At 35.7% G+C, this 24,691-nt stretch overlaps 1 protein-coding gene across 6 annotated transcripts in view; it reads right to left on the reverse strand.

Annotated features, from left to right (window-relative positions):
* Positions 1–8,182: 8,182 nt before the first annotated feature.
* Positions 8,183–24,691, reverse strand: part of ETV1 (ETS variant transcription factor 1) — a 97,490-nt gene continuing 80,981 nt past the window's right edge. For all 6 annotated transcript variants that reach the window (XM_063708391.1, XM_019031592.4, XM_019031593.4 and 3 more), the window contains 3 exons: positions 23,006–23,175; positions 17,310–17,411; positions 8,183–13,041 (listed from right to left, as the gene is read on the reverse strand). In XM_063708391.1, the coding sequence (XP_063564461.1) occupies positions 12,820–13,041; positions 17,310–17,411; positions 23,006–23,175 (494 nt within the window). In that variant the 3' untranslated portion in view covers positions 8,183–12,819. The remainder of the gene's footprint in view (positions 13,042–17,309; positions 17,412–23,005; positions 23,176–24,691) is intronic.

Below are 24,691 nucleotides of genomic sequence, written 5' to 3' on the forward strand. Positions count from 1 at the left end.
GATTTTTCATCATAGGCTGATCCTGCCGCTTCATCATCATTCCTGTTGCTATGCTCTGATTTTCCTCTGTACCTTTTTGTTATTCTAGAAAGAAATGATTCTAAAGAGAATAAATTCTGCCTTCCAGAAGAAAATTTAATATTATATTCAGAAACTGATGAATCTTGTTCGTCTTCTTCTAATAGATCAAACATTGTGTTATATCTCTTGGGTGATACCTGACACTGTAAACTCATATGCAGGTTGCTGTTTCCTGTCAGCTCATTGTATCTTTAGCATTGCTGCTGCGTGTTTCTCTCCTTTTCAAGTTACTCTTGTGCATTGCATTTAATATATGTAGTTCTTACTTGTGCCGGGGCATTGGTGTAATTTTACTGGCCTCACTGCTTCTAGTAGCACCTTGTATCAACTGTGAATTTGGTTAGAATACTTCTACTGCCTTCTCTTTATTTAATTATCATATTTAACTTTCACCTTGAGGGCAGTATCTTACATAATGTATCCACAGACTCTGGTGGAATCCAAGTATCCTCATCACTAAAAAGTCAAGAAACCAAGAGTGCCTCTGTCATCTTTTCCATGGATCCTTAGTATTAGACCAGGAAGATTGGATGACTGAAAAAATTGCCTTGCCCTAAGACACAAGAAAAGCCAAATAAAGGCATCCACGACCGAATTTTAGGGCATGAAGTGAATAAATGAGTTAGTAATGTAAGTAACTTTCAACAGCAGCAAAAATCTTTGAGGAAAAAATCTATTTTCTTCTTTATCTAAATCTGGATTGATTGTATATATTGTCTGTAGTCATGGGGTACATTCTAAGTCCTTTATTCCGTTTCTTTTTATCAAGCCCAAGAAAGCAGTGTGAATGTTAATAGGTACTGAATAAACCCTGTGATCACTATAGTACCTTATAATGATGTGTTCCCAAGCTGCCATATCACAGTTGATTATTACTTCTTTTTCTTCGCAATCCTTCATTTAATTTCCATTCCTTACCTTGCTGTTAACATTCCTGACTATTTGAATTCGTTTTAGAGTGCATGAGATGCTGTATCAAATGTTTTTGCTAAAATCCAAACGTATTACATCTCTCACATTGCATTCATCCACTAATCTTGTAATTCAATAAAAAAAAAAGCAATCAGATTTGTTTGGCATGATTTGTTCCGTGTAAATCCATGCTGCTTATTGCTCAATGGTGCTTAAATGACAAGTAGTGCTCAACGCAAATTTCCTCATCTAACTTCTCATTTTAGCTCAGAAAAGTCTATACTGTTTTTGTTCATAGATTTCTTCCTGGCACATAGCTAGTTTCTAGGTCCTAAAAACCAGAGAACAGAAAGACTACACTAGCTTTATTACAGTACCTTTTTTTTTTTTTGCTTTTGTATTATTCCTTTCCCAATTTATTATTCCTACATTTTCTTATTAGATTTTCATTAAATTTACAATGTCAGTAATTTCGTTATTCTTATTTTCATACAATATCTGTTTAAGAAAAGTGTTAGTGAAGGTACAAGAAGACTATGAGAATACAATTTATTTCAAGCATCTCCATTGAGAATAACGGACGATGCCTTGGTTATATTTAAACAATTTCTTTCTCCATATTAGTCATGTAATATAAGAAAGATAGATTGGCAATTCATCTCTTAATCTCAAATATACTGGTGGTAATCATTTCATTTTTATGGATCACTTTCATTTGGCCATAATCTAAGAACTTGTTATGGGTTGTATTGTGTCTCTCAAAGAAGACATGTTGGAATCCTAACCCCAGTACCTCAGAATGTGACCTTATTTAGAGCTAGCTGTCTTTATAGGCATAAGTTGAAATGAGGTCATCTGGGTAGGTCTGAATTCCAGTATGACTGGTGTCCTTCAAAAAGGGGAAATTTAGTCAGAAACAGAAATGCGTACAGGGAAGATGAGAGAGTCAGAGAGAGGATGCCATCTACAAGTCAAGTAAAGAGGCCTGAAACAGATCCAGCCCTCAGAAGGTACCATCCCTGCTCACACCTTGATTTTGGAATTCTAGCCTCTAGAATTACAAGGTAATACTTTTCTGTTGTTTAAACCACCGTCTGTGCTACTTTGCTACAGCAGCCCTGGCCATCCAATGTAGTACCTATCGTACATGTACATTATTTTGTTATCATCGTTATTCTGTTTAGATTACACTCTTCCGCAATGTGACAAATATTTCTGGTTCTTACTAATTACTGCTTTTATGCGCATGTACCACCACAGCAAGCTTTAAGATACTTTAGGAATCAAAATATTCTTGAAAAAATGGAAGAAAAAAAGGATATTATATATCCAGCAGTTTTCCACTTCTAAAGATGGATTATATTATTTTTAGTGACTTTGAGAAAGACTTGACACCCAGGAGTTAATTCTACTTGTTTTTAAGTTTTCAATCACCTCTCATCCATTGGGCAAGGGCTTAATGAGACGGTAAGATAAGACCCCATGTCTTTTTATAGGCACGGGGTAGGGACACAAATCAAGGGAAAATTTTTGGTTTCTCTCGTTTGGGTTCTGAATCTTGTGAGAAGTAATACAAGAATGGAAAGATAGTTGGTGATCAGTGATTTCAGCAACAGTGACCTAAACAGACCTATGATTGTCTCCTGCTGGAAGAATCAATAGGAATGACCAATAAATAAGAGTTTTTAAAGCAAAGTTCTCTATTATTCCATCAGTTTTGCCATCTATTCACATCCTTCTGCTATGCTCTTTGTCTACTTAAAGCAGGCATAGCCATGCTACATTCATTTTCATGAAGATGTATCTAAAATTTATAAACCTTAAAATCTACCCAGTTCAGCCTCACACAAACTCAGATGCATATGTCCTTAATTGCTATAAATTTCCACAGTTGGTTGACTGATAAAATAGAAGATGAAAGCTATTATGGGTCGCCATAGATAAATAAGGGGAAAAAAGGTTAATTTTACCAGATACAGAAAAGTCTTCCTGTTTGGGATATTTGTTCTGGAAGGATGTTGTGATAACTCAATCATCAAATTTCTCCTGCAAGGCAACCCATGAAGTGCATTTCAACCAGGTTGTCCGATCTAGGGTGTAGGTAAAGAGTCAACTTATTTTCTAAACTTTGAGAGTAAAAGTGGGTGCTGTTAGCACTATGCTGAGAAAATAGATGTAAACAGGAACTGTCCTGAGACAAACTGTTGTACATAGGCAGTACCAAGTTAGGAGCTTCCTTTTACAAAATAGTCACTGTAATGGACAGGTAGATCAAGGATTGGAATCCCTCAGTGTTGGAAAGATCCTGTGACTCACTTCTAGTGTCCTTTCTGAGCATCCATGGTGGTGGGGTCGGGGCAGGGGGCCAGTTGTTAGGTGTGTTCCACAGCATCCACAAAATGGGGCCTCTTGGCTTTGAAAACCTCCTAACCAGTTGGTAATTGTTGCTTGGAACCAGCAAACACTCACTAATACAATGACCCTTTTAGAACACAGTGAGGATTCCTAGTATGTACGTGTGCACAGCAAGTGGGCAGTTGATAAACGCTTTTAATCAAGATGGTCATGATCAAGGCAGTCCACAAGTTAATGAGTCAGTGATCTGCCCTGCCTTGATTTTAACTGAAATTTTCAACATCCTACTGCATTTTATGCCATGTAGACCTACTTTAGTGATTAATTACTTTATTTGATAGCAACAGATATGATTGAACTTAAACACTCATGAATTTGAATAAAAGTATCCAGGCTTTTCACTGCCATCAGCAATCTTAAAGCTAGTTATTTACTATACTCCTTTTATATAGGGTCTAAACCACATTGTTGAGCACTAAATGAGATACGACATCATATATCATCCAAGTGTGTGTTAGATCAATGTGGGTTAGTCTTAGTTTGAGGACAGGGATCACTTTTTATAACTCTATTATATCTTCCATAGAATCTACCTATGAATTTGGATCCAGAAAACACACAATCCACTGATGCTATAGTGGTCTTTAAAACTGATTAGGAAGATATTCATATTTGGGTATTCTGAAGGATTGAGTAAATGGATTTCCTAACATAGAACAAAGTGAAATGAATAATCCAGAGTGTGTTCTAATATGAGTGAATTAATATCCACTCAATGAATGAATCAGTGTACAGTTTTTCTCCTTTAGGACGTAAATTATCCAAATATTTATTTTCATATTTCTCCTTGTTTTGGTTTTAGAAATACTGCCTCAAGCTTTCTACAGAATCACAAATTCCTTGTGAAAATAAGTGAACAGTTAATGCAGGGGAAGAAGTCTTTTTTCACTTGATTCTGTTTCATAATTTTCTTGATACTGGTTTTCAGAGGTAAGTATGTGACACAATTTGAGTGGCAATTTTATGAGTTATATTTATAGTATTTGCTATTTATACCTGCAAAACAAGCTCTTCATTAAAGCCAAGTCAGAAACAATGAACACACTTGGAATGCATCTCATTAAGGGTTGGTACCACAGGTGTCCCATGGTATATGTTAGAGATTGGTTCCAGGACCTCCATATGTACTCAAATCTGGGCATTCAAGTCTGAAAAGTCACAGAAAAATATTCAGTTTCTGTTTTAATTTAGGAAGTTCTTAATGTTTAAACCAATAATATGGTAAGAGGATAGTGGAGAGAGGGCCAATTTATCTCATTAGCCTAATTTTACTTTAATTAAATACTGTTGTTAGATCTAGCGTGTTTGTTTTGGAATTTTTTTTCCTAAAAAAATGTTATGTGAAATTATTATGGTCCTAAAAAGTTTAATAATAATCTATGCAATATGTTTGTGTCTTTATGTTAATCAAATTTATTAATTCAAACTAAAGAAACATGAGTTCAAAAGATCAGTTTGTTGTTTGATGTGGTTTAAGGGGCTGTTTGTAAATATAAACATAAAATGCTGAGTGATTTCAAAATATTCAATAAGCTAGTTAAACTTTTTTTCTTGCAACGGCTATTGGAACTATGTAAAATAGTGTTTTACACAACACTATTTATATACAATGTTCATTTTTTTCCTTAGTAAAGCTATCAGGCCAGGCGCGGTGTCTGACACCTATAATCCCAGCACTTTGGGAGGCCGAGGTGGGTGGATCATGAGGTCAGGAGTTCAAGACCAGCCTGACCAAGATGGAGAAACCTGTCTCTTCTAAAAATACAAAAATTAGCAGGGCATGGTGGGGGGGCGCCTGTAATCCCAGCTACTCGGGAGGCTGAGGCAGAGAATTGCTTGAATCCAGGAGGCAGACGTTGCAGTTAGCCGAGATCTCACCATGGCACTACAGCCTGGGTGACACAGCAAGACTCCGTCTCAAAAAAAAAAAAATAATAATAATAAATAAAGCTATTAAACTACAGTATAAAATCAAGAACAACCTATTAGTAAGTAAACTACAATTAATTTAAATTATTAGAAAGCATAAATTTGCATGTTTAAATTACTAATTGTAATATATGAAAAAGCATTTCTTTGACCATTTTTAAAATTTATTTTTACTTACTTTTTTTTCTTTTTTTTTTTTTTGAGACAGAGTTTCACTCTTGCTGCTCAGGCTGGAGTACAGTGGTGCGATCTCGGCTCTCGGCAACCTCCATCTCTCAGGTTCAAGTGATTCTCCTGCCTCAGCCTCCCGAGTAGCTGAGATTACAGGTGCCTGCCACCGTGCCCAGCTAATTTTTTGTATTTTTAGTAGAGACGGGATTTCACCATGTTGGCCAGGCTGGTCTTAAACTCCTGACCTCAGGCGATCCACCCGTCCCAGCCTCCCAAAGTGCTGGGATTACAGGCATGAGCCACCATGCTCGACCCTAAAAAACAATTTTTTAAAGATGGAGTCTTGCTGTCACTCAGGCTGGAGTACAGTGGTGCAATCTCAGCTAACTGCAACCTCTGCCTCCTGGGTTCACGTGATTCTCCTGCCGCAGCCTCCTGAGTAGCTAAGATTACAGGTGCAGATTATCACGCCAGGCTGATTTTTGTATTTTTAGTAGAGACAGGGTTTTGCCATTTTGGACAAGTTGGTCTCTAATTCCTGACATCAGGCGATTCACCTGACTCAGCCTCCCAAATTGCTGGGGTTACAAGCATGAGCCACTGCACCTGGTCTCCTTGACCATTTTTGATAATACTTCATGAATAAAAAAATCTAAACACTTTGGAAATAGATAATGGTGATGGTTGCACAACACTGTGAATGTAATTAATGACACTGAATTGTACACTTAAAACTGGTTAAAATGATGAATAGTATTTCATATACATTTTACTGAAGTTTTTTTAAGTATAAAAATATTTGTTTAAAGAACGTAATGTTTGCAAATATTTTTAAGAATAAAGAAAAATAGTTCTGTGGTCACTGAAAGTAGAATAGTATTTTGCAGTTTAAAAAGTAATGGCCAGGCATGGTGGCTCACACCTGTAATCCCAGCGCTTTGGGAGGCCAAGTCAGGAGGATTAATTGAGTCCAGGAGTTCAAGACCAGCCTGGGCAACATAAGAACATGGGGATACCCCATCTCTACAAAAAAACAAAAAACAATCAGAAAAGTTGTGAGACCTCACCTCTATAAAAAAACAGAGACATTAGCTGGGAATAGTGGTGCACACCTGTGGTCCCAGCTACATGGGAGGCTAAGGTGGGAGGATCGCTTGAGCCTGGGAGGAGGTAAAGGCTGCAGTGAGCCGTGTTCGCATGAAACTGCAGCCTGGGTGACTGAGTGAGATCCTGTCTCAAAGAAAAATAAAAATAAAAAAAGTAATGTCACATGTGTAATCTCAATTTTTTTCTTCCCACCAACATTGCCAGTTAAATTCCCACATTAAACTTTCTATAAGACAAATAATTTTAATGTTACTTAAATGTGTACAAGAATGCCATAGTCCCCTTTGCAGAAATGTCATTTAAAACAGTATTCTTTCATACAATAATTTCTATGTTTCTAGTCTTACTTTTTTTTTTTTTTTTTTTTTTTGAGACAGAGTCTCGCCCTGTTGCCCAGGCTGGAGTGCAGTGGCACCATCTCGGCTCACTGCAAGCTCCGCCTCCCGGGCTTACGCCATTCTCCTGCCTCCGCCTCCTGAGTAGCAGGGACTACAGGTGCCCGCCACCATGTCCAGCTAATTTTTTGTATTTTTACTAGAGACGGGGTTTCACCATGTTAGCCAAGATGGTCTCAATCTCCTGACCTCGTGATATGCCTGCCTCAGCCTCCCAAAGTGCTGGGATTACAGGCGTGAGCCACTGCGCCCGGCCTTTAGTCTTACTTTCTATTTTAAAAACAATTTTTTGGCTTTTTCTGAATCATTTGACTTGAATCTTCCATGCTTTAAAAGTTTCCTGAGAATTCTACTACTTTCAGAAGTCCTGTCTAATAATATAAATTATGGGGACAGTGTATATAACTTTCTGAAGAGTTTGATTAGTATTTCTGTTTCTTCATTAAGCTGTACCCATCTCCAATAGAAAGAAACAAAGAGGTACTTCAATCAGTTTGATTTCTAAATGCTTAAAAACACTTAAAAAACAACTCAGTTTATTGTTGCTGTTGTTTAAATAGTGCTTGATTTCTTTTTAGATTTTTCTACAAGGAATATTCAAAAAAGAAAAAAAAAATTAAATAACACCGTGTTTCAGCAGAATGTGTTATTATTGTAGATATTTTTGTCATTAGAAATTAAATCAGAAAAGTAGCTAGGTCCAAGTTCCACAAAAACGTAGGGTTCATGATTTGCCTGTGACCACGACATCTTGACACCAAGACATACTGGTTTTGCCATTAGCTTCAGTTTCTCATCAGACAAAACCAAGCAATTTGGAGGCAGTAACATAATTCACATATCTGTGCTGTCTGGCATGTGGGAGTCACTGAAATAATTTAGTTAGTTCCCTTCCCCAAATTTCTCCATGATACATTTATTGAAGGATTTATGTGAAACAAGATATTTACAGAGATTAGAACATAGAACTCAAAAAGGATTTATCAGGTGTCCTGGTATCTAAATTATCTAAAAGAAAGAATAATATATGGCAAAGTAGTGCAAAGACATTACTTGAGTGCTGTGGTCATAAACTATTAAATATGACAAGATGATTAGAAGACAGTCAAAAATTTAGATGACATTTATCAGTTTTAGATGTGCTACCTTTCAGAGTGATCACGACAGTCCAATATTTTCAGTTTCTGGGCTTTTATTTTAGATTTAAATTTTGAGCATATTTAATTTGCTATAATCACGATTTTCATAGCATGTTTTCTCAAACCATAAGTATAATTTTAATACAACCAAGTGAATTAAAAATTTTCTTCCCCATAGAAGCATAAATATAATTTTAGAATGAAAGTAACTAATACTGCAGTCTATATGCAAAAAAGACCCTACCTTACATATGAATCCATAAACAATAGCCACGGTATATACACTTTTAATTGAAAATTCTGAAATCATTAATATTTCTATAAAGATATCCACTTAGTCTAATCAAATTCTCCTCTTAAACTATACTTTCCATAAACTGTTTTTTTTTTAAGTATGTCAAAGTGAGTCTCATGTATATAAAAAAAGAAGTCCTAAAAGTACTAGTTGAGCTCTGAATAAACTGGGTGAAATTTTCTACTATCACGCCCAACTATTACCATCTTTTTGAAACTTGATTTTTGCAATTCTTAGTAGAATTGCTTAATATGTACATTTGCCTTCTTTATATTTTTTCCACCATCACTTTTACCCAATTTGTATTTTTTTAATAATTCTATTTCCTCTCTTCTCCATACCAAATTGCAAATGGAAAATAGCTTACTCACTTCTTATTTTTAAATTTTAGTTTTTGTTTTCTAGGATTCCAAGTAACAAACATCCAAATGACCTTCTCCTCTGTAATGTTTTCTCATTATAAGCTCCGAAAAGGCTGCATGATAGACAAAGTGGCTCATTTTAGAAATCCCTATCATCTGGCAAAATTCTGTAGCTTCTGGCAATATATTTCTTTCCTGGTTATATAAAGATAAGTTGACTCATTTTACAATTGTTCTTTTGAGTAATAGACATATTTTACACATTGTTCTTACCTAATAAGTAATAATCCCTAGCAAATGATAAGATCACATAGTAACCCATATTAACACCAAAAGAAATGTATTAAAAAATAAAATCTGGATTAGACCACTGATTTAACTGTTATTACTATTATTATCATACCTTCTGTTTTTGTTTCATGACTTAGTGTTTTCCTGGGGGCTGGGGAAGGATTTGAATAATCTAAAGGCTTGATGTGATTACCAGACATTTTAGTGGAATAGATGAAATTTAATATAGCAAGTTTTCAAAATTATGTATGCAGAATAAGGGGAAAATATCTCAGTGGTAAATAAAAACAAACTCTAGTACTTTCAAATCCTAGATCCCTCAGCAGAACTCCACTGTTCCTGAGTAAATCAATTAGACTCTTTGCTACACAGTCTTCCTCCTCCGTGCAGTGTTCTGAATAACAGCCCTGCCCTCACCCCTTACATCCATGTCCTAATCCCTGGGACCTATGAATAATTATCTAGCCAAAGGGACTTGGCACACGTCATTAAGTTAAGGATCTTGAGATGGAGAGATTGTCCTAGATTATCTGAGCATCCCCTAAATGTAATCACAAGCATCCTTATAAGAGGCAGGAAGGAAATTGGACTATAGTAGAAGAGTATGTGACCATGGAAGCAGAGATTGAAGTGATGTAGCCAGGAGCCAAGGAATGTCAGCAGACTCTAGAAGTGAAAGCTGGAAGAATCTCCCCTGGAGCCTCCAGAAGGAACCAGACCTAAGGACATCTTGGTTTTAGTCTCTTAAGGCTTCTTTTGAACTTCTGCCTCCAGAACTATAAGATAAATTTGTGTAAATTACTGAAGTTGTGGTAATTGGTTACAGCATCTACGGGAAACTAGACCTCCAAGATCCGCCTATGCTTTGAGAAAAATGTTCTGCACTGTCAGTCTTGTGGATTTTTATTTTGAAGTACTTTTCATGGACATAACAAGAAAAATTATTTTTACTTAGTTATCTGAGTATAGGTGTTTGTTGCAATTAATCTATTGGGTATTAACATGTCATCATCAAGAGACAGCAAACAGCAGTGAAGATAAAAGCTGAGAGAAGACATTACATCATTAACAAATGATTTCTATGTTTGAGTAGCCAATTCAATGAGAAATTCAAAACACAAGAATCTTGCAGAAATCAGCTGCCAGATTTATTAATCTACCTGAAAATAAAAACATAAAAACTCAACCGAAAAGTGGAATAAAAACAGAACTTAAAAAATTTTAGATACATTTTTCAAAAGAGTTTATAATGTAATATTTTCAACCCTTCTGTATTGGAAATACACTTAATGTTGGTCAATTATGTATTTAGTTCAGTGAGTCACTACGTTAAAACAGCAAAACATATAGTTTGTCCTTAAATATTATATAACTAATACCATTTCTGCCATTGTTCTCTTGTGATAACGTTAGCATGGACCAATTCTTCCTCACTGACTGACTAAAACTAGACTATTAAAAAGAAGAAAAAGGAGAAAAGAGAAGAAGAAAAAAAAGGAACAAAAATGAATCCTCAATACAGTTTTCATTCAGAATATATTTTAAAGACTCACTTAAATTTTCTCCTTCAATTTCACCAAATCTCAATTATATATCTCAATTCCTTTTTCCAATAAAACTTTCACTGAATATTTTAACATCTGTTTTTATTCTAAGTGCTGCAGATGGCCACATAAGCATAGTGGGGGGAAAAGGTTCTGATTTTTAAGGCATAGTTTTCTTTTTTAGGCCCATAATGGGCCAAAATAATACATGATGTATATGAACAACAATCATTGAAATCGCAGGTTACATACATATTTTGAAATTGGAGTATTTTTTGTAGGATTAAATGTGAAGAGTAGCAATTTTGGTGTTTGGGTTTCTTGATAACTGCTCCACTTAGAGAAATGAGCTGTGATCTGTGTAGTTTTGGAAAATGGGTAGCTGGGGGGATCATCTTTAAACAATCTTTTTCATGCTCATCACGAAATGCTTTTACAATAGGTTTATTTTGACTTTGTGTTTAGAATTTTTTTTTTTTTTTGCTTTTTGCTATAGACTCTTTTAAAAAGTTGTTCTTCTGGATATTATTGATAGATGGAACAAAATTCATGTCCCTTGCTTGAATCTTTTAGCGAGCTATTCAGAGATTCTACATCCCCATTTACTCATGGTTTTTTCAAGGTGAATGAAACAACATACCCTGCTTTCAATATTTTCTCCAAATGCAAAGCAAAAACAAAACAAAAAACTTTGAAACTTTAAATCTTCTTTCAAACAATCCAATCACATTTACAGAAGTGTCCAAAAAGAGATGATGGATAATATCAGTGCCAGCACTATGTCATACAGCAACTTCCTCATATTCTTTGACGGTTTGTAAATAATTTTCCATATCACCAAAAGTTACAAAAGGTTCCACAGTTTCCTTTAGCAAGCTGAAGCTTACTCTTCATTTGTCAATGTGCATAAAAGCTGCTTATAGCATAGCATGGCGTAAGCTATTTTTTTAAGCAATAAATGGTTTGAGTCATCTATTTTGTCCTGAAATGCTATCTGTAGTTAACTGCACTGCTTATAAATGGTCATAGTAAATTCAGCATGAAAGAGAATATTACAGAAAAGACAGCAGCAGAAGCATTAGCATTATCTAATATTTATATATGTTATCAACATAACACAGCAGTAAAAGGTTTAAATGCATATCAATGGGTACCATGTCTAAAAATTACTATAGTACCTATTTAGTGTATTGGATATTTTTCTTAAAGAGTGTTTGCTGTAACTAGAACAGCATAATACATGATTTAGTACAGTTAATTCTTACTGATTAAATAATGTATTTATGTACTGAAGAAAGTGAATAGGAGACAGATATTTTTTGCTTCATTTTGATTCCAGATTTAACATTTAAATGAAGATTCCAAAGGACCATGACATGTCATTATTTAACTGAAATGGGCTTCAAAATATTTAAAAGACAGTATGATTTGTATCTAAACAGCAAGGTGGCACCAGATACACGTAATGCTACTGGCCTATGACTCAGTTTGGAGCCAGAGTCCAAAATTGTGCCCCTCATTTACAGTCATGGTGATTATTCAACTTCAGAGAGAATTACCCATTTTATGGTTATCCTCTGCAAGTCATATATAAAGCAAAATAAAACAACAAACAGCAAATGCAATCGCTAAATACCTTTTTACAAGTGGTGCAAAAACAGTCATTTCTAACAATTAAACTGCCATTTACAGTAGATTGGGGTTTTTTGTACACCTGCAGAGACTCATAAATGACAGGGGAAAATGCCCAAGGCAAACAGTCTCCAAGTGGATATTTACACAACGTGAAATTAACTGTACCATAGATACCCAGATAAAATAAACATTATCTTATGTTGTTGTGAAATCAAATAGACATGATATAGTTTCATCATACTCAAAACTTGTAGGACCCCATCCCAAGCCTAAGTAAAAAGTAATCCCCAAATCCCTCTGCCCATTCACCCATTAGCTTCCTGTTACACAGAATAAATGTTTAGATTACTCCCACCCACCCTCAAATAAAGTGCACAGTCCATGGCAGACCATAGAATAATGCAACAGGAAAAGCCCCTTTTTGTGTATTATTATTTAAAAATAAAATACAAACAACAGAAATAAAACAAAGATTCAGCAATTCTCTGTATCTTGCAGAAAAAAGGAAAAGCGCAAAAACGCCCTGCTTGACTGTCACTTGTGTTAATACACGTAGCCTTCGTTGTAGGGGTGGGGGTTGCAGCAGCCCCCTTCCGGCATGTAGGCCATGCTCTCATCAAAGTGAGAAAGAGGCACTGTGTCCTCCTCGTTGATGTGACGTTCCATGTCTGTCTTCAGCAGTGGCCGCTGATTATCTGGAAAGGCCATGGAGAAAAGGGCTTCTGGATCACACACAAACTTGTAGACATATCTCTCTCCAGCCACCTGATGATAACATGGAAGAGAAAAACCCATCCTCACCATCGCCAGATGGGGAAGGACAGGAAGGAAAAAACCAAAAACGTGGTTTAATATACAGGAAAGGATGGGTAACTCTGGCCCAAAAAAGCAAACAACTAATAGCAGATACACATAAAAAAAAAAAAAAGTCTTTACTTTGTGGAATAAACTACAGTTCAGTCAAGGGAGATGCAAAATGTTGACCTTGAATAATAATTAATTAATTCCAGATATAGCTAGGAAGCACAGGAATTTGCTTGTTTTAATATAGAGGTAAACTTACATTGTTGTTTTGAAAAAAAGTCAATTATTTAATGCAGGCATAGCCTCATTTAAATGAAAGATGGATCAAAAGGACAGTATCCTGGGTACATCACTTTTAAAAATCAAGGCAAGATGCATTAGACAGAGTTAAGGATGTGTGTAAAGTGTCAAATTGAAGTAAGAGGTGTAAAAAAGTGAAAGGAATTTAAAATACACAATGCACAGGCAGGAAATGAGAAAAAGAAATGTGACAACTGCCTGGAATAAAGAAGTAGCATAATTTATAGGGTATGACATACCCCAAACTTAAATTCTGAAGAGTAATGCCTCCCTAGAAAATTATAAACAACCGAGTGAGATGAATACGCCTCTTGTTAATAGACAATGCTGAGATGCTCTCAAAACCCGGGGTGGGGGGATGGGTGGATGAATACAGTTCTTTCCATTAACTTTGATAGTCACTTTGTATGGGTGTGTAGAGGTATGAGATTTTAGAAAGCTGAAGGTGACACAACACCTCCATGTTCCTGTATATCAACAAGGCATTTGCTAGTTGATTTTTGATGTGGGGCAACAGTGTGTTCCTGGGTTATAAAGTATTGCTATATCTTTGAGGGAAAAGTAACAATTGTCAATGAACGCTGCTGCTCTGAATTCAAATTTAGAACATTTTTTGTTTCTTTTGCCCTGAATTTAAGTAAGAGGAACCACTTTAGAGAATTCAAATAATCTGAATGTACCTAGGTTTGAAAGAATGAACATTTAGTAGTTTTTATGAATTTGGACCTGTTTCTTAGACTACCTCTCAGTGGCTTTTGCTGTGAAATGGAGACAGGAATGGCGCCTCAGAAAGCCCATTGCAAGGTTGGGATGGAAGTCTCCAGCACAGAGCACTGTGCCAGAAACAGAGGAGTCTGGCATACATTTATTTACTTTAGTCCTTCATACAAAGAAAATTAAGATTTTAAAGGTGAAATGATGAAATGACCATAAACATAAAAATAGCACTATCAGGAACAAAGCTGAGATAGTAAATCCCAGTTTTCCTTTATTTTTTTCTTTGTTCAAAGTATTTGGAGAAAAAATAAAATGAAATAAATGGCCTGCATACCTCTGAGTGTTTTATAATGTGCTTTGTTGTGTTTGGGGCTGTGGAGGAAGAGACATTTGCTTTAAGTACTGGACTTCCTTTGACAGGTTGCTATTGGCTATACTTAAAAATTATGTAATAAATGAATTAAAATGTGTAACATGCAATCAAGCTTATGCAATCTCTCAAGGACTCTGCCTTTCCTCACTGCTTCCTTCTGTATTGCTTTTGAATAAACATTTTTAGGGCTACTACTTCATTTGCTGGACTATGTTAAATGCTACTGAGTTTAGAACAAGGGATGATAACCAACCAAGGGGAATGAAGTCTTCCATTATGAGTAATAGAAGTACTAACGTGCAAAATGCTGTACATTAAGTATAGCCAAAATGCAACACTGAGACAGACAGAAAAAACAGGAATCTTTCCAGGGAGATAAATCAAAAGTAAACAAGGAGATAGCTTTAGAGCTGTGCTTTCAATGGCTGGATATTTAAATTATGTTTTATCTCCTAAAATTTCAGAAGTAATATGGGGATACTGAAGGATAAATTAGAAATTATCAATTAAGTTAAAACAAAGGGTCTATAATTATATCATCCAGAATATAATCACCATTAACATATTGGTATATATTGTTCTAGGCATTTCCTAATTTTGAAATAGAAGTACACATAGGCATTGTCTGTAAGGTAAACATACACTGTTCCATTGTTTCTTACTTCTTCCGTATTACTAAAATTAATTACCAGTTTTCAATTTTTTTAACATGTTCAGATGTAAGTTATTTTTATTTTTCTCTAATCTTCTAATTTTCTGTATTACATACACCACATATGCCCACAAAGTTTTAAGTTAATGAACAAATATAGCCATATAAATATTTTCTCCATGTTAAAATATATAATTCAACATCATAGTTTTTGCTATTTAAAAAAGGACAGCATAGTTTTCCTCTGGATGACTATACTGGAATTTACTTGAACATCAGAATGGTACATATCCGAGAATGTGATTAGCTGGGTGCAGTGATGCAAACCTGTAGTTCCAGCTACTCAGGAGGCTGAGGCAGGAGGATTGCTGGAGCCCAGGAGTTCAGAGATACTTTACATTGTGCCAGCTACAATGTAAAGTATCTCAAGTACATTATTTCATTTAATAATCACAGCAACTTTAATGAGGCAAGAATATCACCATTTACTAGGAAAATAATCTGTTCAAGAATGTAATCTGGTGAGAGGCTAGCATTCAAACCTAATTCCTGACTGCCTTATCTGTTACTGCTGTGCAATACTGCCCAGGGACACTGCTGAGCACCATCTGTGACAGCCCAGGCAATGTGCCCCCGCATTAGGAAGATGGTGGTGAAAAGAAAGGAATGGCATGTATTTGAAGGATCTTACTACGAAAAGGTAGGTGAGAGAAAGGGAGGAATTAGAAATGACCCCAGGGTTGAGATGAAAAAGACAGGAGGAGCAGGTAGTAAACTGTTATACATTTTGAAGGCATGATTCAGAAAACAGGAAGCAACTGAAAATCGAAGTCAGCCTTTTCTTTTAAGGATCATGGAAGTTCTAACGTCTGAGCCAGCAAATTCTAGAGCACTGAGATAATATGCCTCTTGTTAATAGACAATGTTCTAGGAAAGTCAACAGTGCTATTTTTCGCTGCTCTAATAAGCTTCATGTAGCAACTGGTCTAGTTTTTCTGGGTAAAACTATGGTGACATAAAAATGTGCCACAATCTATAACATGTAACTATGTTTACAAACCCTAAAATAAACAAATGATACAAAATAAAACTGTAACGTTCACAATAGGTAAATCATAAACTTGGTTCACAGTCAAAGCAATTAGATTTCTGTACACTTGCAAAGCTAAAGGGTGTGATAAAAACAAATATCCACGTTTTATCGTAATTCATTTATTTATTCCTTTCTTCAAAAATGTTGTATTTTATTTTAAGTGTAATTCACTTGTTTTTTCTCTACTCTTTTTTAAAAAGCTACTTTTGGCCAGGTGCATTGGCTCATGCTTGTAATCCTAGCCCCTTGGAGGCCAAGGCAGGCAGATCACCTGAGGTCAGGAGTTCAAGACCAGCCTGGCCAACATGGAGAAACACCATCTCTTCTAAGAACACAAAAATTAGCTGGGTGTGGTGGTGCGCACCTGTAGTCCCAGCAACTTAGGAGGCTGAGGCAGGAGAACTGCTTGAACCTGGGGGACTGAGGTTGCAGTGAACCAAGATCACGCCACTGCACCCTACCCTAGGCGACAGAGCTAGAATCTGTCTCAAAACAAACAAACAAACAAAAAGCTACTTTCAAATATTATGGGAAGCTCATTTGAAATAAAATATATTGAACTTCCACCAACCAAATAAGATCAAATGTTCATTTTTAATGAATGGTTTAGGATGTCAACCTATCAGATGATAAAACTAGGCAAGATTTGAGGCAAGGAAGAAAATGTTTTCACAAATGAGAAAAAGAAATGTCTGTTTTAAGAATCAAAACAAGAAAAAAGTACAAATTTATTCTAAAGATTATTGCTATAAACAAAAGCATTTCAAAATTATATAATTGTAGACAACGTGCAATAAAAACTTCTGAAGATAGATGTGCTATTAATACTAAAACAATCTTTTTTAACCATGTGCAGCAAAGTAGGACCTTCCAGAAAGCCTATTATTCTGTATATAATATCACTACACATTTGTCTACAATGTCTAGGCATTTATACATAGAAAGGCTTGTAATACCAAAACCAAGAGCTAAGCATTTGTTAAAATGAGTGAAAACCTTGCTTCAGCAATGCAATGATACGTGGCGTTTAAAGTATGATGTTCAGATTAATGTGCAACATTTCAATGAATTTTAATGCTGTATTAGCTGCTCACCTTTTGCATAATTCCTTTCTCATAGTAATAGCGGAGTGAACGGCTAAGTTTATCATAGTTCATAGCTGGCCTGTTTTTCTGAATGCCCCAACGTCGGGCCACCTGCCGCAAAACAGAATTACATTGTAGTGTTAAGTATTAACTTATCAGCATATTTCATAAAAATTATTTAATTAATTAATTACTTCCAAACCCACAAAAATGTCCAACTCAAGGATATAAGTAAAGTAGCAAGAGCTATCGTAATCTGGATTTCCTGTCTCCTGGTTTGCTTTTTTTTTTTTTTGAAACAGAGTCTTGCTCTGTCACCCAGGCTGGGAGTGCAGTGGCGCGAACTTGGCTCACTGCAACCTCCGCCTCCTGTGTTCGAGCAATTCTCCTGCCTCAGCCTTCTGAGTAGCTGGAATTACAGGTGGGCCCCACCACGCCTGGCTAATTTTTTTATTTTTAGTAGAGGTGGGGTTTCACCATGTTGGCCAGGCTGGTCTCGAACTCCTGACCTCAGGTGGTCCACTCACCTTGGCCTCCCAAAGTGTTGGGATTACAGTAGTAAGCCACTGCGCCCGGCCTGGTTTGCATTTTAAACCAGGCGTGCAGTGATCCTTCTGAAACACCACAATAGAATTATTTGTCACTATTGTTTTGAATACAAAATTAAATGGAAATAAGGAAATGTTTTTACAACAGGAATGAACGGGCTACAGTTCACCAAAATGAGGCACGTTTTTTATTTGAGATATACTGTCTGTTTTATCCTTCTTGGTTTTTCAGACAAAAACTATAGATAAAGAGCAGCTTAGTGATCTCCTTGTAAAGGTGTTTTACTGAGGTTATGGTAAGCCAAAGGAAAAAAGATACCCTGCTCAATACTATACGAAACAGTGAACAAGTGACATTGTGTGTAGCAGAGGAAACAGTGCACAAATTAATAAACCGAACTGCAAATACTTTTTATTGCCTAAAGCAGCAGCAGAATAAAACTGTGGTCAATATCAAACTGAAGAATTAAGCATTCATTTAGAGAACGGTAATTGGATGCTAAAAATAAGAAGGAAGTGGAAAAGGTCACCATGTATATGAGTCCACAAACAAAAATCTCTAAAGCAGAATGTCTACTCTGTTGTTTAATAAAAAAACTCAGAGCTTTTTATTATGTGGCTTTGGAGGAGCAATGTATCTAAGAGTTTTTCAATAGAGCTTTAAAAAAAATCCTCTCTCCTCAATGTATATATATCCCTACCTCATCACCACCCCAGGCTAGCCAAAGCAGTATACAGAATACTGTAGCTTGCTTTTCCTACCCCAGCTAAAGTCACTCTCTCATTAATTTCCACTTTTTATTAGTCTGAGAAGAAACTGCAGCTGCCACGCAAACCTAGGCAACCCCAAGAGGACATTATCTAATAGGGCTAGGGAGCGCCTTCATTTCCATAAAATTCCAAGTTGTTGCTATGTCATATATACTAAAATAGAATGCTTTTCAAAGAGATCATTCTGTCTCTCTTCGCTTTATTAGTAATAACCTTTCTCCAGGTTTTTTTTTCTTTTAGAAATACCGATCCTAGCTATTTTCCCTCTCAGTAATTTTTATTCTCTGAATGAAGAAATAAAGTACTTTAATGACATGCATCAGTATGTTTTTTAAGAGTAGAGAGATGCGATGTAACAGGGACAACATCATATATCCCAGCAGACAATCACAGTGGCAGGTACATCTCAATTTCCCAAAGATAAACTTCATTTTAAAGTAAATCTTCTGAGCAATAGTGAATTGAAGCGGGGGTGGGGGGGCTAGGGGGGAGGCAATAAGAAATGAAAGCATTTTCTAAAGAATATTTCATTCAAAAACCTAACTATGGACATCAGTGAACCTTTAATAGGCATAGCAGCCAAACTGTATGCAAACCTGGAGGGGATGTGAAAATAAAGTATTAGTATCTCCTTAAACAATAATTTCTGAATCCTTATTCATTTATAAATGATTATTTTCTAGAAACTCACCAGGATGCACCTAGAAAATAAAATACTCACATACTCACAACAACTTTAATACAATGTTGTGGAGGTCTCTGGAGAGAGAAATATGATTTTTAAAAATACCACAGAGTTTGATACTTATCATGCCAGTTCATTCTCAGCATCATGGGTATTAGTGGACATTTAAAAACAATAAAATGTAGTCTTAGAGTTGTTTTAGTGTCATATTCCTCATAAAGTTGAGGTAAATGGGAGAGAGCAATATGCTTAAGAGATGCAGACAAGACAAAAGTTATAAATTAACAGCGTAAATAATTCCAGGCCAGGTAGACCAACCACCAACTAAGAAAGTTCATTCAGCCTTCACATACGACCGACCAATCGCCACCATATCCAACACCACTCAAAGTCAAGGCATAGTTTCCAATATGGAGTGGGAAAAATGGTGGGAAAACTTCCAGTGACTTCCTCATATACGCCTTCAAATGAAAACTTGAGTTGTTAGTGAAGAGAGTAAAAAGATGATAGCACTATGGCATTCACCCTTATTGTCAAATAAATTAAAAAAGACAATGTAATAGTTTAAGCATTAATCAACTTATTTTAAAATATCATGCTTGAATATGTAACACTGAACCTGAAAACAACAATCAGGGCCTGGCTGTCAGACTTCCTGGTAACTCTTCCAGCTCAACAAGCTTCAATTTCATCAAAAGACTTTTATACTGAGTCTTACAGACGACTTTCTATGTTAATAATTGTTTCCTGGCCGGGCACAGTGGCTCACACCTGTAATCCTAGCACTCTGGGAGGCTGAGGTGGGCAGATCACCTGAGGTCAGGAGTTCAAGACCACCCTGGCCAACATAGTGAAACCCCGTCCCTACTAAAAATACAAAAATTAGCTGGGTGTGGGGGTGCACACCTGAAGTCCCAGCTACTGGGGAGGCTGAGGCAGGAGAATCACTTGAACCCGGGAGGCAGAGATTGCAGTGAGCCAAGGTCGCACCACTGCACTCCAGCCTGGGTGACAGAGTGAGATTCCATCTCAAAAAAAAAAAAAAAAAAAAAAATTGTTTCCTGGAACAATTCCCTAGGAGACATGACTAATTCAAAAATAGTATTTCATTATCTCAAATATCTAAGAAAAAGACATGTTAAAGATTATGCGTTTTCTAAAGTTACCCTAAACACACTGAGCAGATAATCTGTGCAGGTCTGGAGTCTCACTCAATATCATTTTAAACTGCAAGATGAAATATCAAGAAATGGAACCCATCAGTAATTCCAATAAGATGGCTTCAGAGACATCTTTCACGGACTGTGCTGACACAGGCACCCAATGAGCTGCTAGGCAGTAGAGGGAACAGGGTGACCACAGGTCACAAAGACAAGAAATTTCACAAACCCTTTCCAAAGAAGAAATTTAAACAAGACCCTACAGTCATTGCCTGATGGAAGTAATTGCAACAGTCAGCAATGCAGCAATCAGATATGGGATGTTTCATTCTGAACAAAAGCCTTAGGAGACATTCAGTGCTTATTGCACAATTCCCTTTGAGTTGGTTATTATTTGGAAACGCTCTACTGACTCTGAATTATCCAGCCTCTTTTTAACTTTATGAGGCTGCTACAGAAGAGTTGTCTAAATGTCAGTCTGTTGTATGGAACAGATGTAATTCTACTTCTTCCCTCCATTTAAAAATCACAGTAACTCAGAATTTGATGAATCTTAATGGTCATCTAGTCAAATCTCCTACTTACTCAAATCTGAACACCATAAAAGTCAACAGTTGCTATATAAAAAGCTTAATCATTTGCAAAAGAATTTTTCTTCTTCTGAGTGGATCAAGAAATACTGGCATAATTCAGTAATGTTCCCTATCTTAACAAATATACAGCAGGAACAACAACAAAAACCTCTGCTCAGTTTATTTTAATCACAGATGAAGGGAAATAACTGTTTAACTGATACAAATCCCTGTAGAAAGTGCTCAGTTCCAGCATGAACAAACTCTTGCAGTGATTATTAACATCTTCCATGAGGTGAAGAGCACACACTCCCATCATGTGAAAGGGCTTTCAAATTACTTTGTTAAATGCTTCTAGTCTCAATTTGTTAGTGCTTAACATTTTTGTGGTTCTTTCACTTACATCATGTAAGAGTATCTATGAAAAAACTAATCTTCTTTGACAGCTAAGTTAATTTTAAACATACTACATCATTCAAACACCCAAACATCATCCTAGATAATGAGAATTTTCAAATACTGACATTGAGTCTTCTGTGTGTGCGTGCTTGATGTGGGGCAAGGGAGATACTGAAAAACTAACCCTCTAGTGTTACTAAAGTATTGATATAAACTGAAGGAGACTTGACTGTTCTAACCGGTGCCTTTTATTTCATACTTTCAGTACACTCTTGAGTCAGATAACCTCTTAAATTTCAAGAAGTTATGTAAACTTATCTTCTGGGCATCAAATTAGGGCATATTATCTGATTATAATTGAATACGTGGTTTAATAAAGACAGAAAATTCAAGATGATGGACCCAGTAGTCAAGGGTGTGGATGTTCAGTGTATATGAAAATCACTTTGGGTTCAAACATTTTTTAAACTTACTAAATTTTTCAATATTACTGAGGTGTTTAGATTCAATACCTAATATAATCAGTTAGAGGTATGCTAGCTAAAAATCTTCCATTGCGTTTTTGGCTGATATAAACTAAAGTCAATTTTAATAGTAGCAGAGAAAGTATCTTTAGTAATGAAGACACAACAATTTGATATTAACTTCACCTTTCCATCAGCAGTCCAAAATGCTATTGATGAGTTATGCTACAGGAACAATAGTAGCCTTAAGCCTAAAGCTAGTTCTGGGAAGAATAAAAACTGAACTGAGAAATTCTTCATGGAAACACTCCATTTGTATGTGGGGAGTGGGAAGGAGGGGACAATTGAAGTTAGTTGAAGGTGACCTCCATTTCTCTGTACAGTATTATCTCTGTCCAGGCTCTTCTTATTTTAGTAATTTTTTATGTGCTATGGCAACATTTTAAACTTCATCCCAACCTTCCAATGGAGTATGCCAGTCCAGCTGACTTGGAACAAGTGTCACGGACAAAGGAAAATGTTTCTACCAGGGCTGTTGTCTTGTAAGAGACACTTAAGGGCTGAGAATTTTCCACTGTTGCCCTTGCATCCCTTTATCCGCCACAGCTGTTTTTCCCCAATCTTCTTTTGAACATAACTTTGGCCTCTAAATGCTCCTCTCCAACCCTCATGACAAAATCCAAGTTGTCCAAATAATGATTGCTAATTTGAAAGAATAATTCACCCGTCCCCCAACCAGTTGACTTTTGCAGACATCGTTCCTCTCTCCTAAGGACCATAAAACCTCCCTCCTGCCTCTTTTCTCTAATTCAGATGCTCCTTTAGAAACCCTGAAGCCAGACATTCTTAAATAAAGGTGCAAAGCATGCTCTGGTTAATTTTCTCCAACATCAATTTTGTAGGATTGTATACAACTGGAAGGAACATGCAATACATTGGTGATTTTAAAGGTAGACATGTTTTATCTTTGCATGCTTTTTAATTCAGAAAGTTTCCTTAAAGTCTTGAAATGATTAAGAATACATTTTTGGTATATTAATCAAATATGTCAGTTTCTTTATGTTATAACATGTCTGAGTGTCCTAATTAAAATCTATTAAACTAACCTCTTCAGGCTCAATCAGTTTAAATTCCATGCCTCGACCAGTCCAGGCAATAAAATGAGAATTTGAAGGGTCATCCAGAAGAGCTACCAAAAACTGCCAGAGCTGAAGTGATCCTCGCCGTTGGTATGTGGGTCCTTCCCGATACATTCCTGGCTCTTGTTTGATGTCTCCTAAATTAAAACATTTTTAAGTTTCTATTATTAGCAATACTATGCTATCTTACATAAAATGTACATTAAATCAATCACTAATATGGTTAAACCACAATCAACCACTTTATGGGCATTTATGAAATATATTATTACCATTAAAGAGGAATTTAAAATAGTTAAATGGTTGAATATAAACAAGCAAGCTGTACAAACTTACAGATAACTATATATAACACAGGTGCAGAATAAATCCTGTGTCAATATGAATGACACACATCATTTACTTACAAAAATATTGTGGAACTATCTTTTCTTTAAATTGATTTCTTTAAAAACCATCGTATCTAATCAGACTTCTTTGCTTTTATTGTTAATGCTATTACCCACTGCTCTAGGCAACACTGAAGAGAGAATAATCAATCTTAAGCTCTGGGCATTTGATTCATACAAATTAAATTCTGCAAACTATAATTTACAAATATCTTATTGACCTGTTCATGACAAACTATTGAAAATTTTAATGCAAATATTTCAAAGCAAATTTAATAGTATCCTAAACTGAGTTAAGTAATCTTCACTTTATATAAATAAGGAAAATCTTGTGGGTAATTCAGGGCATACTGCATTATCATAGTACTACCCTTCCTTCACCGCATCATATACCTTCCTACTAAAGCTACTACTTTTTCAACTGGTAACAAAAATTCTCTCTCATTTTTCTTTATCTCTTGTTTGTACTTCACTCACTTGAATTTAACTTGCTATTGTTTTTTCTAAAAGTCCAATTTAAAAATGCATGCACGAGAGATTTCTGTAACTATGTATTTTTAAGCACAAAAAGTTTGTGTTACATTTATTTGATATTCATATTTAGTGTAAAAATCTGTTAAATAGAGCACAGCAATAAAGGTATTCACGTTGCAATGCTTCTGGTATAAATCTGGTCAGTTATATTAATTTTACAAAAAAATACAAAGTTTCATGACTTCTGATTATTTACTTCCATCTCCAGCCACATGTCTCAAAAGTATGTGGAACTGCTCACACTGGGGATTGAGTGTCTAGGGCCCTGCAAGTATATCATTGTTAATGCATAAATTGCTCTTCTCCACTAAAGGAACAATTCAGACAAAATATATCTAAGCCTATGTAGTCATACTAAGTGTGAATTATAAAACAGACCAAATTGCACACTTTCTAAAACTTACCTATGGTCAGTAGAGAGACATATACCTCTTAAAACAATTACAGAAAGGGCAACATTTGAAAAACCTAAACCAAAATATAAAATGTGTGAGTCAATAGCTGCTAAAATCATTATGTTGTTTTGGTCTTAACATGATAATATAGAAGAGTATCTTCATATTGATTTCAATGACAGTTTTATTTATCTCAGTTTTTCCTTCTGAGATTTACAATTTGTTTTTATGGGAGTAACTGAGTAATTATGCAGATAGAGTGAAACACTGTTAAATTTTATAGTCTCTATATTGCTTCTGCCTATAAATGTGACTGATCACACTGACCATGTACA

This window comes from Gorilla gorilla, chromosome 6, assembly GCF_029281585.2.
Source record: "Gorilla gorilla gorilla isolate KB3781 chromosome 6, NHGRI_mGorGor1-v2.1_pri, whole genome shotgun sequence".
Taxonomy (NCBI): domain Eukaryota; kingdom Metazoa; phylum Chordata; class Mammalia; order Primates; family Hominidae; genus Gorilla; species Gorilla gorilla.